At 41.7% G+C, this 18,818-nt stretch overlaps 1 protein-coding gene across 1 annotated transcript in view; it reads left to right on the plus strand.

The window, feature by feature from the left end:
- Nucleotides 1–18,818, plus strand: part of PTPRD (protein tyrosine phosphatase receptor type D) — a 455,736-nt gene that overhangs the window by 402,871 nt on the left and 34,047 nt on the right. Inside the window, exons 30-31 of the mRNA XM_054178769.1 lie at nt 6,961–7,080; nt 7,697–7,851. Coding sequence (XP_054034744.1) covers nt 6,961–7,080; nt 7,697–7,851 — 275 coding nt within the window. The remainder of the gene's footprint in view (nt 1–6,960; nt 7,081–7,696; nt 7,852–18,818) is intronic.

Below are 18,818 nucleotides of genomic sequence, written 5' to 3' on the forward strand. Positions count from 1 at the left end.
TGACCATGTCACAGAACACCACCATGTTTCTCAGGCATGATTTGTCTTTGGTGAAGCCGTGATGATTGTATCCAATAATCTCGTAGTTATTCTTCTGCCTCAGCAGTGCCTCCAGGATGATCTGTCTCATGATCTTAGTGGGTGCAGAGGTGAAACTGACTGGCTTACAGTTCCCTGGATCATCCTTCTTTCCCTTTTTGAAAAATGGGGGTTATGTTTCCCCTTTTCCAGTCAGTGGGGACACCTAGAATGCTGCGTCAAATTTTGGGCTCCCCAGTTCAGGAGAGATAGGGTCTGCTGGAGAGAATCCAAAGGAGAGCCACAAGGATGATTACAGAACTTGAGCATCTCCCCTATGAAGACAGACTGAAAAACCTGGAGCTCTTTAGTCTTGAGAAGATCTTGTCAATGTCTATATATATCTGAGGGGTGGGTGTCAAGTGCAGTGGGCCAACCATCCTTGATTCCCTTGGGTTGTCTTGGTGTATTGTCCCTGCCTCCCTTCAGGGCAGCAAGTTGAGAGCCCTTACTAATTTTCCTTCCCTCTGCCCCTGCTGTGCTGGCCTACTGTGTGCCACAGGAAGGCATGAAATTATTAAGCCCTTCCCGCTTCAAATCTAGTTTAAAGCCCTATCAATGAGCCCTGCCAACTCCTGCCTCACATGCCTTATTTCTCTCTGGAACAAGTGCAACCTATTTATTACTCACAGCTCTGGAGCCCTGTAAACAGAGCTGTAATTGTAAAACCCAAAGCCCTGTCAAAGGCACCAGACCTGGAGCCATGAATTGATCCATCAGCTCTTCCTATACGTTCCCTCATCTATCACTGATGTCAGAGGGATGGAGAGGAACAGAACCTGAGTTCCTGATCCATTTACCAGTTGCCTCAAGGCCCTGAAATCTCTTTTAATTGATTGTGAGCCTCTTGTTGCTACATTAGCACTACCCACCTGAAAGACCAGAAGCAGGTGATAATCTGAAGGCCTCACAAGGGTGGGAAGTTTTCCTATGACATCTTTTACCTGGGCACCAGGGAGAGAGTAGACATCCCTATGGAGTGGCTTATGTCTGCACATCGGGCCTTTAGCTCCACTCAGCAGGGAGTCTCCTACTACAATGACTCATTGATTTTTCTTTTGAGGGTCATTTTCTATGGCCAGCCTGGGACAAGTCGGCCTTCTAGCCTTCCATCATCTTTGCTCATAACCAGTTCCTCCTGCAGAGCCTCATACCTGTTCTGCAGAGCCATTGCAGGCGGTGCACTTAAGGAACAAGCTTGTTCCATTTGTTTTGTCAGGGAGAGACCTGTTCTCATTGACTCTGCTCCTGTGGGATACCACAGGATGGCAGCAGGACTTGCTTATGAGAGGATGTGGAATCCTCTGCTCCACTAAGAGTCACCTCACATGCCATTTTGTGGAGATCAGTTTGTGGAAATAATCCATTTCCCTCTTACTCTCTCTGATGTTTCTCAACCTACTTGCCTCCTCCCTGAGCTCCATCTCTTCTTCTTGGAGCTGTGCCACCCAGTGGAGCAGGTCATCAATCTGTTCACACCTCATGCAGGCATAGTCAGCATTGTCACCTGTTGCCAGTGAAAGGCTGTGACATTCCTCACAGCCTGTGGCCTGGATACCAATATCCATTTTGGTGGGTGCTGGGAGTGCAACATTCCTTCTCTAAGTAGCCACCATCACTCCTTGAATAATTTCCATCCCCAAGCTGGAAAAGACTTTAGCAACATGCCCAGGTGACTTAGCACCTCCCTCTGCTGACTTGTTGGGGCATTTGAATCACCCACTGTGGCTGCCACTGCATCCATGCTTCACCTGTTTCTCTCACGATAGCTGCTGGCTCAGGAAAGGAGGAAGGGATGCTCTGCTTTCCACACACTGCTTGGTTTCTGCTCTGCATGTGACTGCAGGGGTCAGCACCAGAGTAGCCTCCATCCCTCTTTGCCTCCTACCTGTTCACCACAGCCACCCCTGGGCAGTAGTCATCTTATCAGGCAAACCATCCAGGATGTGTTTTATCTTTGCTGAAACATTCCTCATTTCGTGATGTAATCATCACCTCCCTAGGGGATTTGCACATACAGAGAGGCCTCTCACATCACCCCATGGCCTCAACAAAGATGCAAGAAAGAAAGCAAAGAAAAAAAGGAAAAGGTTTCAAGAAAAATAAAGAAGTTTTATACAATTTTTACCATAGACATAGGTTTAGATCAGCTAATATCATGAATCTGTTTTACATCATCAGTAGGTACAAATTGTATATTGGGCACTACATGTCGAACGAGTTGTATAAAACAGGGAATTATACATGGCAAAAAAGAGTAGCAATGCTTAACAAATAGAAAAAATATTCTTTCACCCATGGTCCTCCTGGAAGCTAAGAGAAAAGTTTCTGTTCCCACCCTTCCCAGCTCTGTGTGGGTACATGTGTTAACTTCCTAATCCCAGATGTTTTCCATTGTCGTCAATTTGTGAACAACAGTTAGAATAATTTAATTTCCCAGAATGACCTCCCTGCTTCTGCTGGCCACACTGTTCCTGATACAGGCCAGGATGCCATTGGCCTTCTTGGCCACCTGGGCACACTGCAGGCTCATGTCCGTGAGCCTACCAGGGGTAAGGCTATGCTTGACCTCCTCTTCACCAATAGGGAAGGGCTGGTGAGTGATGTGGTCATTGGAGGATGTTTAGGATCCAATGAGCATGAAATAATTTAATTTTAAGTACTCAGTCAATCTAATAGGTACAGCAAGAAAACCTCCACTCTGGACTTCTGGAGGGCGGATTTCAGGTTCCTCAAGGACCTAACTCAGAAGGTTCCTTGGGAAACAGCCCTTAAAAACAAAGGTGTCCAGGAGAGCTGGACCTACTTCAAGAAAGAACTCTTGAAGGCACAGGAACAGGCTGTGCCAATGTGCCAGAAGATGAGCCTCTGGGGCAGATAGAATAGAATAGAGAAGTATAAACCAGGTTGGAAGAGACCTTCAAGATCATCGCATCCAACCTATCAACCAATCCAACCCACCTAATCAATTAAACCGTGGCACCAAGCACCCCATCAAGTCTCCTCCTGAACACCTCCAATGATAGAGACTCCACCACCTCCTCGGGCAGCCCATTCCAATGGGCAATCACTCAATCTATATAGAACTTCTTCCTAACATCCAGCCTAAACCTCGCCTGGCGCAGCCTGGATGGGCAATGAACTTCTAAAAGAACTAAGGGGAAAAAAGAGGGTGTACCATCTTTGGAAGAAAGGTGAGACAACCCATGGAATGTTTAAGGATGTTGCTAGGTCTTGTAGGAAGAAAATTAGGGAGGCAAAAGCGCATTTAGAGCTTAAACTGGCCTCTGCTGTGAAGGACAACAAAAAATCCTACTATAAATACATTAATAGCAAGAGGAGAGGCAAGGACAACCTCCACTCTTAATGGACATGAAGGGGAATGTTGTAACAAAGGATGAGGAAAAGGCAGAGCACCTTCTTTGCCTCAATTTTTAATAGAAGGACAGAATGTCTTCCAGACAGCTGGCCTGCAGAGATGGCAGATGGAGCCAGGGAACAGTATAGTGTCCCTCTGTTCCAGGAGGAGGGGATAATTAGAAATCTCCTCAGCTGCTTTGATCCCCACAAGTCCATGGGACCAGACGGGATCCATCCTAAGGTGCTGAGAGAGCTGGCAGATGAGCTGGCCAAGCCACTATCCATCATTTTTCAGTAATCCTGGCACACTGGAGAGGTCCCAGATGACTGGAAGCTGGCCAATGTGGTGCCCATCCACAAGAAGGGACGGTTGGAAGAGCCAGGGAATTATTACCTGTCAGCCTGACCTCAGTGCCAGGCAAGATTATGGAACAGGTCATCTTGAGTGCAATCACACAGCACTTAGAGGATGGCCAAGGGATCAGGCCCAGACAGCATGGATTTAGGAAGGGCAGGTCCTGCCTCACCAACCTGATCTCCTTCTATGATCAGGTGACCCGCCTGGTGGATGTGGGGAAGGCTGTGGATGTAGTCTACCTGGACTTCAGCAAGGCCTTTGACACTGTCCCCCACAGCAAACTCCTGGCCAAGCTGTCAGCCCATGGCTTGGATGGGAGCACACTGCATTGGGTTAGGAACTGGCTGGAGGACTGAGCCCAGAGAATGGTGGTGAATGGTGCCACATCCAGCTGGCAGCCAGTCACTAGTGGTGTTCCCCAGAGATCAGTGCTGGGCCCCATGCTCTTTAACATCTTTATTGATGATCTGGATGAGGGCATTGAGTCCATCATCAGTAAATTTGCAGATGACACCAAGCTGGGGGTAGGTGTGGATCTGTTACAGGCTTGAGGGGCTTTGCAGAGGGACCTCAACAGGCTAGACAGATGGGCGGAGTCCAATACCTTGAGATTAACACATCCAAGTGCCGGGTTCTGCACATTGGCCACAGCAACCCCATGCAGTGCTACGGGCTGGGGTCTGAGTGGCTAGACAGCGGCCAGGCAGAGAGGAACCTGGGGGTGCTGGTCGATGGTAGGCTGAACATGAGCCTGCAGTGTGCCCAGGCAGCCAAGAGGGCCGATGTCATCCTGGCCTGCATCAGGAACAGTGTGGCCAGCAGGAGCAGAGAGGTCATTCTTTCTCTGTACACTGCACTGGTTAGGCCACACCTTGAGTCCTGTGTCCAGTTCTGGGCCCCTCAGTTTAGGAAGGATGTTGACTTGCTGGAACGAGTCCAGAGAAAGGCAACAAAGTTGGTGAGGGGTTTGGAACACAAGCCCTATGAGGAGAGGCTGAGGGAGCTGGGGTTGCTTAGCCTGGAGAAGAGGAGGCTCAGGGGTGACCTTATTACTCTCTACAACTACGTGAAGGGAGGTTGTAGGCAGGCAGAAGTTGGTCTCTTGTCCCAGCAACCAGCACTAGAACAAGAGGATACAGTCTCAGGCTGCGCCAGGGGAGGTTTGGGCTGGATATTAGGAAGAAGTTCTATACAGAGAGAGTGATTGCCCATTGGAATGGGATGCCTGGGGAGGTGGTGAAGTCACCGTCATTGGGAGGTGTTCAGGAGGAGACTTGATGGGGTGCTTGGTGCCATGGTTTAGTTGTTTAGGTGGGTTGGATTGGTTGATAGGTTGGACGCGATGATCTCGAAGTTCTCTTCCATCTTGGTTTATTCTATTCTAACTAGCTGGTTTAATGTACTAAACCTGTAAGTTCTAGAACTACATACAACAGCCATTACATCTCAACATTTTCCTTGAAAAAATATATGCCATTCTATGGAATTAGTAAATACTAAATAATAAAACACAACTTCTTTGCTAAAATGCAGCAACACAATATATACACACGTTACACTGTTTCTATATTAAAGTGAAACTATATTTAGTGTAATCATATTGAAATAAATCAATGTCTGATTTGCAGACGATCACGGGTGACTTCTTTTAGTATTAGTGTTGCAAACAAATTGCTGGTATTCATCAAGTACCACCAATATTTCAATATTTCCGTAAATGGCACAAGGAAGTCATTAATTAATTCCTCTTAATAAGAATATTTTATACACTATTAATCTAGTTTTTAAGACTGTAGTATCAACATTTTTTGTTACTTTGTTCTAATTCCTTATCTATAATTTAGGCTATCAATTCCAGTGAAAAATTGTTTCCCATTTTTTGCCTCTCATGAATGTTCATCATCTGCTTCAGTGATTAGGATATTTTCTCCTCTTTATCTAGATTATTAGTTCTCAGATTGTGATTTGTGAACCATGATCTGTGACCTGTGAGCCTCAAAATAAAATTATCTTCAAGCAAAGCTATTTAGGACTGGGGAGTTTGAAAGCATACTGAGTATTTTTCAATAAGCTCTGTGCAGAGTGAGAAACCTGGAGAGTGCAGGAGTTTCAAAGATAAATTCTATCAGAAATACTGTGCAATATTCACTTTTGTTTTTTCTTACAGTTTTTATATTTCACAGTGTAGGTCTCAGAGTAATTAGTGAAGATGTGTATTAAACAAATGCAAGGTATTAATCGTGGAGTCAGTATGTTTCTGTACCGTATGCAAGGCTACATGATTAGAATGTATTGTTTTAAAGAGAACAGAGACCAACTAAGTTCTATCTGTTAGTCACTGAAGTCAAAGTATTCACAATTTTTGAACCCACGTACTACTTTGTGCCATGTTTTCTGATTGGTTTAGGTGTTCTTTATTTCTTTTTTTGATAAAAGCTTTCACTGTAAATACTGGTTTTAACCAAAACAAATTATGTAGCATCTGCGGTGATGATAAATACATGACTCTCTTAAGCATCATCTTTTACGTCATTAGTTCAGCTTGCTAATATTAAAAAATACAGTGTTTTGAAATGGAGATTTCTCTGAATGAAAGTCGCAAAAATTTGATGGATTAAGTCTCTCAAATTTTGTTTTTTAAATGCCTGTGAACACAATTTCATTATACACTTCATAACTGATGTGAGAAGGAAATTTTTGACAGTGCACTTAATATTGTTGTGCTCTTTCATTTATCTGTGTACTAAAAATGTTTCTGAAAAAGATCTGCATATTACTATACATACTAAATATTAGCATCCAATCAACATTACACTCAAAAAAACTATCTGGATTAGTATTGTTAAATTCCAGGTTGTGAAAGGTGAGTTGCTGATGATACAGGTCATATGTTTTAGCTACTATAAATTGTTTTTCCCTTACTTATCAGTAATTTTACTCATCTGTCCCACTCAATTTACAAACACCAATTACACCAGAAGATTTAGAGAGCTACCACCGGAAAAGCAATTCTTCTCAATGGTAATATAAACATAGTGTTGGATCCTTAGCAGTTGTTGCATGTTCAGACTCCACATACTTGAAAACTTTACAGTGATATACACTCAGATATGTAATAAATGTCTTTTCAAATGTATTAAATAATTCAACATTTTTTGCTTTAGGTGAAGTGTGATCAATACTGGCCAAGCAGAGGCACAGAGACATACGGACTAATCCAAGTGACCCTTTTAGACACAGTTGAATTGGCAACATACTGTGTTCGTACATTTGCACTTTACAAGGTATGTACTTACATAAATTTATGATATACTTTAAGTGTAGACAACCTTTTGCCCCCTCCCATCCTCTTCATCCCTTCCTTTCTGAATTCCTGAATTCCTTCCTTCCCATCACTGTCTTTCTCCTGTGACCCTGCACTCCTTTTTTCTCCTCCCTGCCTTTCCTACTTGTCTCTCTCGTTTATTTCCTCACTCCCTTTCTTCTCTTACCCTCAGTCCATTTTTCTCTCTTTTTCCCTCCTAGCAGTACTGAACAATGAGACTACTTCTACTGACAGAGTGTATTCTTCTAGTGGCATGGAGTTTTGTTAGTACAGAGCTTTTACTGTGAAAAACTGTTTGACTGAATTAAATACTAGCTAAAGCTCTGGCACTTGTTATGTTAAATTATTGGCCAGTATAGTTAAAGTTCTTAAATTCTTTGAATCCTGCAACTTGGAATATAAGAAGCGTATTCCTTCATAGCCTGCGTGCAATTTCTCTCTGGCTGCAAATGTAATTCAAGTACTATATATATTTTCTGATACATATGCATCTCCAGCTTTTCCATTGAAAAATGACAATATCATACAAAATACTGAAGGGGACAGTTTTGTCATGAATTTCTTTAACTTCACAGAATGGTTCAAGTGAGAAAAGGGAAGTTAGGCAATTCCAGTTCACTGCCTGGCCTGACCATGGTGTCCCAGAACACCCAACACCATTCTTAGCTTTCTTGCGACGGGTCAAGACCTGCAACCCACCTGATGCTGGACCTATGGTTGTACATTGCAGGTAACATTAGAATTTCATTCAAAGCACCTTATTTCCAGGTTACTGTTGATTGTTTTATTGCAGATGAAAACATTATCTTTCTTCAGAGATACTTCTGTCAAAGTTAAAGATGATTGTGCTGCAAAGCGGGGACCTAAGTGTGGCACTGCCAACTTGGATGAGTGACAACTATTTTCTGTGGTCTGTTAGGAAGGAATCAATTTTAGATTATTTAAGGGTCTACAGGGAGAATGTCTGCAGGGAGAACACAAGAATATCTATGGCATTCAGAAAGTGGCATGAAAAAAATGAATAAAGTTAAGAACCTGAATATGGAAGATGGTGTTTTATACAAAGAAACAGCTTTTTAAATTATTGCTTCTATAGTGTATGAAAGTAAATAACATGAAAATTTAAAAAGGTACATGACAGTTTTTACTGAAAATATGTAGAAACCTTAATCTGTAGTCAAGATTAAGCCTCATTTCAGGACTGAGAGGAGACAGAACTGCAAAGGATGTACAGTCTGAGCTCAGATCCAGGAACTGAGTGCTCCATAATATTTCCAAGGTAGTAAACCTCTTTAGGCATTAAAAATAATAAACTCTTGAGAGAAACATCAGCTACTCTTGAAGTTTTGGAGTAATGAGAATGAAAAGGAAAAGATGTGGATTCTTTGGAAATATTTGACAAGACCAAATCTTTTATAAAGCCTTAAAATCACAGAATATATGTGCTGATTCTGATTGAAGTAAACTGTAAGATGGGTTACCCTCATTCTAGGGCTATGATGTTACAGCTTGCAAAACTTACGAGGATCACTGATTTTTTTGTAAACTTAATTTTGGGATACCTTTAATTAGTAAGGCTGAGAGCTACTAATCCCTGTTCATCAAAGCTACAAATACTAAGCATATTTGACAACCAGCCATCCAAAAACTAAGGAACAGGATCTTCAAGAGTTACAGCATACCACCCCCTCTAATTTTGGCTTCTTACATACTGGTAAGTCAGTCATGGAAGCTGTTTATTTGAACATTTTTGAAGGCTGTTGTAAATGAGACAGGAATTAAGGCAAGAGGAAAATAAACAAACAAACAAAACAAAACAAAACAGACTGTTTAGAAAAGATAGAAAACGTGGAAGATAGAAATGTAATGTTTATTGAAACACCAGTTAGGAATGTGGAACAAATATAAACAACAATACAAATCTATTTATGCAGTTTGTGATTTCCTGAATGGGGCCAATTATTCTTGTGTTCATATGTACAGGATTTACATATTTGCACATCACTGAAAAAGATAAAACACAAAGTTTGTTATCACTCAGTAGTATTGATGAAATAAGATTGTAGTTTTCTCTTTGTCATTGGTTATTCATGCAAATTTCAGTGAAAGATTTGATGCCTGCTGAAGGACATTTTTTCCCTATTTCCTGTTAGTTTATTGTTACTCCACCATGTGCAATACTCCTCACCATAAATTTGTTGAAGCTCTTTCCACTATGTATAGCTTTTTGAGACACATTGATTTTAGGCATTTCATACAACCTATCCTCTGCAAAGTAGATTTCCACATATTCTGTTATTTTATCAAGCTTTTTAAATCCCACTCCCAACAAATTTTCTATGGACAGAACAACTATTTAAACAAGATTTCTTGCAAATTCACAAATTTAAAATTTAAAAATTTTATGTGGCTGAGCATGTAGCAGCACGTGTTGTAGACAGTCCAAAGGTTCTAAATATACTCATTAGATTCATCAGTGTTAATCTGCTGGCTATCACAATGATACACCAACAGGAACAGGTTACTGAATTCTTCTTATAGTAGTAATGTTAATGTAGGTGCCTTTTTTCAGGCATACTGTATCAACATTATATTTTGAGATTTGTATTGCCTTATCATTCTGAGTTTGAAGTAATGAATTGATGGGGGGAAAAGTCAGAACAGTAACAGAGCATCAGCACAATTTTTTTTAGGCTGAAAGATATGCCTTTCATTTACTGACATGAAAAATGCATCATTTAGTTTGAAGTACTGGACATAACTATTTAATTTCAAGATCAGGTAAAGTTTCATTTTACGTTGAAACAGGAAATGTAAGCAAGTTTTGCATGTTACCTATTTTTTCTTAGAATCTTCTTTAAGATTTTTCTTTCCTCTCTGCTCTGTTCCTCACTTTGTAAATTTCTCCATTCCACTCTTTGCTTCTCATCCTGTTATATGCCACATACTTTTCTCATTTGTTTCTTACTCTCCAGTGTTTGCATTGTTGTTGATTCCATAGACTCCTCTAATTCTATTCTATTTCTGCCTAATTTCACTGGTTTTTACAAAATTGCTAAACCCTTTAAATACAAAATATCTTCCTACATTTTTTAGTATTTTCTCTGAAGAAATATCATTTTTTCTAATAGTATTGTTCTTTTGCCAGTTTTTGTCATACATGTTTTACTAGCTTCTAGTAGTCACCTTTTTACACTGAGATATTTCATCCATTCTTGACAAGCTTCTTCTGTTTCATTTCTGCCTTTGTAGGCCCCTAGTCTGCCTTTTAAAAGTCTTCTCTTCCTTGTTCTCTATCTTACCTGTCACTGTCTCCCACTTTGTGTATTGGATTCCTTAAGTCCCTTTTCAGTAAAGCTCATGTACTATCAGATATTAAATATATTTCAAATTTCTCCACTAGAGCAAAACAATACAATGTGACACCAAATCTTGTATCTTTTGCCTATGGTAGGAATTTTCCAAAATATCCCACTGAGGGATTAATCTGAGTTTACTCCTCAGTGGGAACATGGGATTCATAGCGACGATCCAACGCATCACTGATACCTTAATTTGTGTTTCTTCCAATACTTAACAAACTGTCATAGCTCAGGAAATTATAATAATGATGCTATAGAAATATAAATACAAGGGAATTTAGCCCTTAAAATATGTTTGGCAAACAGCAAATGTAGGTATGAAGAAGATGTGGAAGCATTCGTGGAACGCTTTTAAGCCATAGGATACTGAAAATAAAAGCTAGCAGGCAACTAAGTACACAGAGAATCTATTTGTCTTTAATATTTCTATAAATTCGGCTCAGGTTCTTAGTGCTCAGAAGCTGAGCTCCTTTTAATTTTTTGATTCTCAAGTGGGAGTAAAAGCAGTGGGAGACTGCCTGGAATAAATGAAAGAAACAGGTATCTGCATTTTGATCCATAGAGACTTAACTCCACTATTCATAGCTGTAAATAGATATTTTAAGTGGAAGGTTTGCACCAAGCTTTTCCTTACTGCATTCTCCATATCTGCCATAATATTGACCAACAGTTGTCTCTCACTCAACTTGCTATTAAGAGAATAAGAGTTTTTTCCCATGTTGTTTGGTGTTTTGGGCTTACCTATATATCCCATAGAGAATCAATGTTGTGGGAGGTACAGCTCACTAGTGTAGCCCCAGGTCAGTTTGCAGTCAAAGCTTCAGTAGCATATAAGCTGGTTTAATATGCTAATCCTGGGAAATAGTTGTTGAGTGTATGAAGAATTAATCTAAAAGTTTACAATGTGCTTAGGGAGAAAAAGTACGAGGTGAAAAGAAGTGGCAACAGAAGAACCTATTCTGGAAACGTGATATGATGATAAATGCATGTCAAACAACTGCAAGGGGAAGTCTTCATAATAAATTGTGTGATTATATTTCCAGAGTTTACAGTAACATTTTGTTACTAATGTCCACACAACAGACATCTTTGCATGTCATATACACAGCTTCTTCCAGTAATTAACAGTTTTGTTGCCTGTGCAGTATTAAATTTGAATCTAATATGGAAATCAAAAACTCACTGAGAAATGTCGTATGTACCTTCTACCAGCCAAAGCTTTAGTGGTGCTGAAAAGTTGGCAGATTTTTCAGTTGAAAAAGTAATTAAAATTAAATAGGAGAAAACACAGATCATTGCTGAAATGATTGTGAAAGGTCAAAGGTAACAAAAGGCCTAATCCAAATGCAGATTTCTTATTTATGTAATCAGATACTCTGGTAGGCGTACCTGTGTGGAAAAGGTGTGGTGGTAATAATATCAATACACATTGCCATTGCACTCTATTTCCAGGGTGGGGGCGGTGAAGGGGGGGTGGGGCGGAAATGATACTTTGGCATCAGCATCCACCAGAGAAAGACAGTTTAGCTAATCCCAAATCAAGGTAGCTTAGAAATATATTTTTTACAAACCGTTAATAGAATCATAGAATGGTCTGGGTTGGAAGGAACCTTCAAAGGTCATCTAGTCCAAACCCCTCTCCAGTGAGCAGGGGTGTCCTCAACTAGATCAGGATGTTGTTCAGTCATCCTTGCTTGAGTTACATTCTCCCAAAGACAGTATCATTATTTTCAGTGTAAAATTTGGTAGAGGAGAGCAGCTAAATCAAATGTAAAGCTGGATGCAAAATAAAATGACACAAAATAAATTTAGTAATCCCATCTGTTTGTAGCTACTTTTGTGTGTTGAAATCTTGACTAGCTTATTTAGAACAGCTTCTCTGAAGATTTTTCTATAGTGGTTAAAACATTTGATGCAGGTGGATGTTTTTTCATTTACAGACTTATATTTTAAGACTGTATCCTTTCAGTTCCTTTGTACAGAAGTTGAATAATGTCACAATCCAACTGATGTCTCTGCATGACTTGCCCTAATTTTCTTTTATGAAAAAATACAAGCTTAAATTCTATGATTCTGCAGGGGTGAGGCTGTAATATGTGGTCTAATGATAGTGAGGGAAGCATGCATTTTTGTTTGAAGTTGGATTAGTGCAGGCAAACAGGTGCTAATCAGATCATAATAAAACAGCACCAGAGGTGTTTGGAGCATTCTGCCACTATTTTTTTCCAAAACATCACAGAAAATTTAGTAGTTGATTCAGTAATGCTGCATAAAAGTTTAATATGTAAGTGCAATCACGTGTGTTTGAATGTCTCTTTTTAATACCAGCAGCAAGGGGAATGTCTTTAAGACACCTTATGATATTCTGGGAGGTACTGTTGGTGCAGGTATTGCAAACAGAAAAACTTGGATGTTTGGAAGAAGGTGACTGATTTAAATAAATCTGGGTCTGAGTACACTAACATAACCAGTTAGCAACATTAAAAACAAGCTAATTGTCAAAAAATAGCATAAAGGCATGTAAACTTGTGTTTCTTAAAGTGGAATATTCATCTGACTTATATTCAATGTTTCAACATAAATTTGGTGGGTTTTTTTTTAATATATATATGTAAGACAATAATTTTCCAGTTAATTGTTTGACTTCACCTCTGTATCTTTGGATCCACCCTACAACTTTTGCCGCATGCCTCACAAGCGCTGGTTTTCCTGTCTGCCAGTGAGTAGGTTGCAGTTGACTGCCTGTCCTTTCTCACACTCTGGGGGAAAAGTGCTGCCTCCAGTACCTACTGGATCATTAATCATAAGTTATGATCATCATAATTGCAAAGATGCCAGTTATCTTCTCCAACTGATCACTCTTCAGTTTAAAGACTATCTTGATCTTACTAGCACAGGTCTTTTGTTTCCTTTAATTTAGGTGCTCACATAGGAAAACTTCGAAGTAGAAACATGACACGGATTACCGTGCAGTAGTTAATGTGACAGTGTACAGGGTTCTTAAATACTGAGTAGGATACCTTGGTGTTTTAGTTTAAATAGGAAAATACTATGCTACTTTATCTAGAAATCCTCCATGGAGTGTCAAACACCTGCAAACTGATACTCCTTCACTTTTTATTTTTGTCATAAGTTAGAAACCAGTTCTGCACAGCAAACCAGGCTTTTCTAAAACCTGAACTGAAGCTGCTATATGTACAGCATATGCTTCTGCTGTTTATAACCATAAAAACTCAGAATCACTGGAAACATTACTAAAATTCAAAAGCATGTGGTGGGACAACACGCACAATTGGAGTACTACATGACGGGGGTTACAGGCTCCTTAGGAGGGATAGGCAAGGGAGAAGAGGAGGAGGGGTGGCTTTGTATATTAGGGAGTCACTTTCTGCCACAGAACTTGAGGTGGAAGATGAGGGAATTGAGAGCCTGTGGGTTAAAATCAGAGGGCAGCCTAACAAATCTGACATCCTGGTTGGAGTCTGTTATAGACTACCCAACCAGGATGACGAGGCTGATGAATTATTCTACAAACAACTGGAGGTTGTCTCAAGATCATCAGATCTTGTCCTTGTTGGTGACTTCAACCTGCCAGATATCTGCTGGGAACTTAATTCAGCAGAGAGGAGGCAGTCCAGAAGATTCCTGGAGCAAATGGAGGACTGCTTCCTGATGCATCTGTTAAGTGAGCCTACCAGGGGACAGGCTCTGCTTGACCTGTTGTTCTCCAATAGGGAAGGGATGGTGGGAGATGTGATCGTGGGAGGCTGCCTAGGGTGCAGTGACCATGAAATAGTGAAGTTTTCAATATGAAGAGAGATAGGGAGGATCACCAACAGAACCAACAGAAAATGAAAAGGAGTTAGATTTGTGGGAGAAAGCTCTGCAGACCTCTCCTGCTGAGGGAAGAGTCCCTGGAAACAAAGAGGGATGGATACAGGTCCCTGCCAGGGATGGCAAGAGAAGTCCATCCCTGCCCTCTCCTCCTCTTCTGCTGCCCTTGCATAATAAGTATGAGGCCCTGCAGGCCAAGGGCAGGGACTGCACTAGGGTGCAGTGACCACGAGATAGTGAAGTTTTCAATATGCAGGGAGATAGGGAGGAGCACCAACAGAACCTTCACCTTGGACTTCCGGAGGGCAAACTTCAGCCTCTTTAAGAAACTTATTTGTGAAGTTCCCTGGGTACCAACCCTCATGAACCGAGGGGTCCAGGAGGGTTGGACCTACTTCAAACAGGAGCTCTTGAAGGCACAGGAACTAGCAGTTCCCATGTGCCGAAAGATGAGCCGGCAGGGAAGGCGACCGGCCTGGATGGGCAAGCAGCTCCTGGAGGATTTAAGGGGAAAAAAGAGGCTGTATCACCTTTGGAAGGAGGGGAAGGCTTCTCGAGGTATGTTCAAGGAAGCTGTTGGATTGTGTAGGAATAAAATTAGAGAGGCAAAGGCCCAGTTGGAACTGAAGCTGGCCACCTCTGTGAAAGACAATAAAAAGCATTTTTACAAATATATCAACGCTAAAAAGAAGGGCAAGAAAAATCTCCACTCCTGGACCTGGAGGGGAACACGGTGACCGAAGACGAGCAAAAGGCTGAGGTCCTGAACACCTTCTTTGCCTCAATGTTTAACAGCAAGGCAGGAGTTCAGGACGAGTGGCCTCCTGAGCTGGGCAATGGGATCGGGGAGCAGTGTGATGCCCTGGAAATCCATGAGGAATTAGTTCAGGACCTGCTGAGCCACTTGGACACTCACAAGTCCATAGGACCAGATGGGATCCATCCTAGGGTGCTGAGAGAGCTGGCAGATGAGCTGGCCAAGCCACTCTCCATCATTTTCCTCCAGTCCTGGCTCACTGGAGAGGTCCCAGATGACTGGAAACTGGCCAATGTGGTCCCCATCCACAAGAAGGGTTGGATGGAGGAACCTGGAAACCACAGGCCAGTCAGCCTGACCTCAATGCCAGGGAAAGTGATGGAGCAGATTATCCTGCCGGCAATAACTGCGCACCTGAAGGATGGCCAGGGGCTCAGGTCCAGCCAACATGCATTTAGGAAGGGCAGGTCCTACCTCTCCAACCTGATCTCCTTCTATGATCAGGTGACCCGTCTGGTGGATGTGGGGAGGCCTGTGGATGTAGTCTATCTGGACTTCAGCAAGGCCTTTGACACCGTCCCCCACAGTAAACTGCTGGCTAAGCTGTCAGCTCGTGGTTTGGACCGCAACACTCCATGCTGGGTTAGGAACTGGCTGGAGGGCCGAGCCCAGAGAGTGGTGATGAATGGTGCCACATCCGGCTGGTGGCCAGTCAGTAGTGGTGTGCCGCAGGGATCAGTGCTGGGCCCCAAGCTCTTTAACATCTTCATCGATGATCTGGATGAGGGGGTTGAGTCAGTCATCAGCAAGTTTGCAGATGACACCAAGTTAGGAGCAGATGTTGGTCAGTTAGAGGGTAGAAAGGCTCTGCAGAGGGACTTCGACCGACTGGACAGATGGGCAGAGTCCAATGGCATGGCATTTAACAAGGCCAAGTGCCAGGTGCTGCACTTTGGCCGCGGCAACCCCATGCAGAGCTACAGGCTGGGGTCAGAGTGGCTGGAGAGCTGCCAAAAAGAGAGGGACCTGGGGGTGCTGATTGACACCCGCCTAAACATGAGCTAGCAGTGTGCCCAGGTGGCCAAGAGGGCCAATGGCATCCTGGCCTGTATTAGGAATAGTGTGGCCAGCAGGAGCAGGGAGGTCATTGTGCCCCTGTACTCTGCATTGGTTAGGCCACACCTTGAGTACTGTGTCCAGTTCTGGGCCCCTCTGTTTAGGAAGGACATCGAGACACTTGAACGTGTCCAGGGAAGGGCAACGAGGCTGGTGAGAGGCCTTGAGCACAAGCCCTGTGAGGAGAGGCTGAGGGAGCTGGGATTGTTTAGCCTGGAGAAGAGAAGGCTCAGGGGTGACCTCATTGCCCTCTACAACTACCTGAAAGGTGGTTGTAGCCAGGAAGGGGTTAGTCTCTTCTCCCAGGCAACCAGCACCAGAACAAGGGGACACAGTCTCAAGCTGTGCCAGGGGAGGTTTGGACTTGAGGTGAGGAGAAAGTTCTTCACTGAGCGAATCATTCATCATTGGAATGGGCTGCCCAGGGAGGTGGTGGAGTCACCGTCCCTGGAGGTGTTCAAGAGGAGATTGGATGTGGCACTTGGTGCCATGGTCCAGTGGAGACAGGTTGGACTCGATGATCCTTGGGGTCTCTTCCAACCTTAGTTATACTGTGATACTGCAACATGTAATAGCAGTTTCTTCATGCAGGTTCGAATAACAGAAACTACCTGTGATTATATGGATTAAATGAGTCCTGTGTGTATAAAGCCATCTTTAGCGGGCACTTACACACTGTGTTTCGGGGGATTATACCCCCAGTGCTGTGACTCAGGGCCAGATTATCTTTTGAAATCCTAAAAAGCTGCTATGATTACACAGAAGAAGATTTTATTTCTGGTAGAAGTCTGAAATCTGTAAAGGAACATAGTGAACATTATTACTACATAGAAGCAATGATATATCTAGGCCAATACCCTGTCTTTGACAATAGCAAATGTCAGAACTTTCAGGGGAAAGTATAAAACTAGAATGTCAAGAGTATTTTGGTAGTTTCCTCCTCAGTACAAGCAGTAAGTGACTAGTTTAGCCCTGTTTCATTAGGATTTTAATTCATTTTCTCCATTATTCGTTCATCTGCCTAGAAGAACTGGTGGGTAGTTTATTGTTCATATTAATTACTGTACAAGTATTTAAAAAAACAAAATTGGTCTTATCTTTGACTTTTTTCTTGTCTAGGTATTATTCTCTAACAAGTAGTTTCATATGTCATGTGAAAAAATATCTGGTTACTCTTATTTTAAACATGTACCACTTCCTTTCTGTAAATGTATTTGGATACAGGGATTAAAAAGAACATCCTTCAGTGTTGTTTCATGTTTTAGTCTCCCTTGTATTATCCACCTTGGCAAACTAGGACAGCAAAATATCCTCCCCTGCTTCAGTGCTTGTTATATGGAGGAAGAAGTCGGGGAATCCTCACATCCTTAGTCTTTGTACTGTCTCTGCTCCATAGCTGTCCAGTGGAGGTACTGAGCATTGACTTGGATTCAGCCAACAAGTGGTTTCAATTCACTAGGTCCCCTGGAGACTGATGAATTTTTACTCAGTGAAGTAAACTGCCCCTTATTAAAATGTAATCATCTTCTGTAAGATTTATTTAAGAGGAGCAACGCCTTTTCCATGTGCTCTCTCAAATTACAAATCTATTGGTGCTGATAATTGTTTCCATATATATATATTAACATGTCCTACAAGGCCTATAATTTCCTTTGACCTAAGCTGTAGTTTGATACATTATTTGATCAGTGCTCTTAGTGAGTCATTTTATCCATATGCATTTAGTTAATTGGTTATTTTTCTTCCCGCCTATGTTTATGTATAATATACTCTATGAAGGAAAAGGAAATCTGACTGCTCGCAGCTGAATCTAGTAAAAGAGCAATCAGAGCCAGCAGCTGTCCATAATGAATTCTCCATTAAAATTATGAGTGAAGAAAAGAATCCAGCCATCTGCAGGAAATGTGAAAATATTTTTATAACCCAAAAGATGAATTCTGGAAAAGGGTATCCCTGAGATTTCCCAGCTGTCCCTACAGTAAATTCCGGACTATCCATGGACACACAGTATACTGGAACACATTTTATCAACTTGGCGACCCAGCATGTTTGGCTAACTTTGAACAGGCTGTATTTTTCTCTAGAGTAATCAGCATGAAAGCCTCTTTAAATCATTTCCCTGTGTCTTTGGAAGTAAAATGTAGCTTTAAAAATAGTCCTGTTATCTTTTTGTGGAGGCTTTCAATCAGTATTCTGCCCCAAATATTAACGTTGCTTCATTTTTTGTACTTTTGTAGACTTACTCTAGGGTCTCATCACTTATTACCACATTTTGTCAATGACTGCTGTTCCAGGTGAATCCTGGATTGTGGTGCCTTTGTTGTTGTTGGGTTGGGGGTTTTTTGTCACTTGAATGTTAAAAATAACTTTTTAGTTTTGTAGAAGTTACCACAATACTATGCAAGGTTATTTTACAGCTAATTGAAATTTCCACACCAGAACCCCCACTAGAACTTGTTTATAGTATTTGCTTATAAAGTTAAAAATGCTGCAAAAAAAAAAATGGAGAAATTGGTATCCAACCTCTAAATGACAAATTGTGTTTCACAAAAGAAGTGTAAAATGCTGAGGTTCAAGAATAGAAAAATCAGAAATAATACCAGTAATCAAATTTGTCACCTATCAGTG

This window comes from Dryobates pubescens, chromosome Z (genome assembly GCF_014839835.1).
Source record: "Dryobates pubescens isolate bDryPub1 chromosome Z, bDryPub1.pri, whole genome shotgun sequence".
NCBI classification, from domain to species: Eukaryota; Metazoa; Chordata; class Aves; order Piciformes; family Picidae; genus Dryobates; species Dryobates pubescens.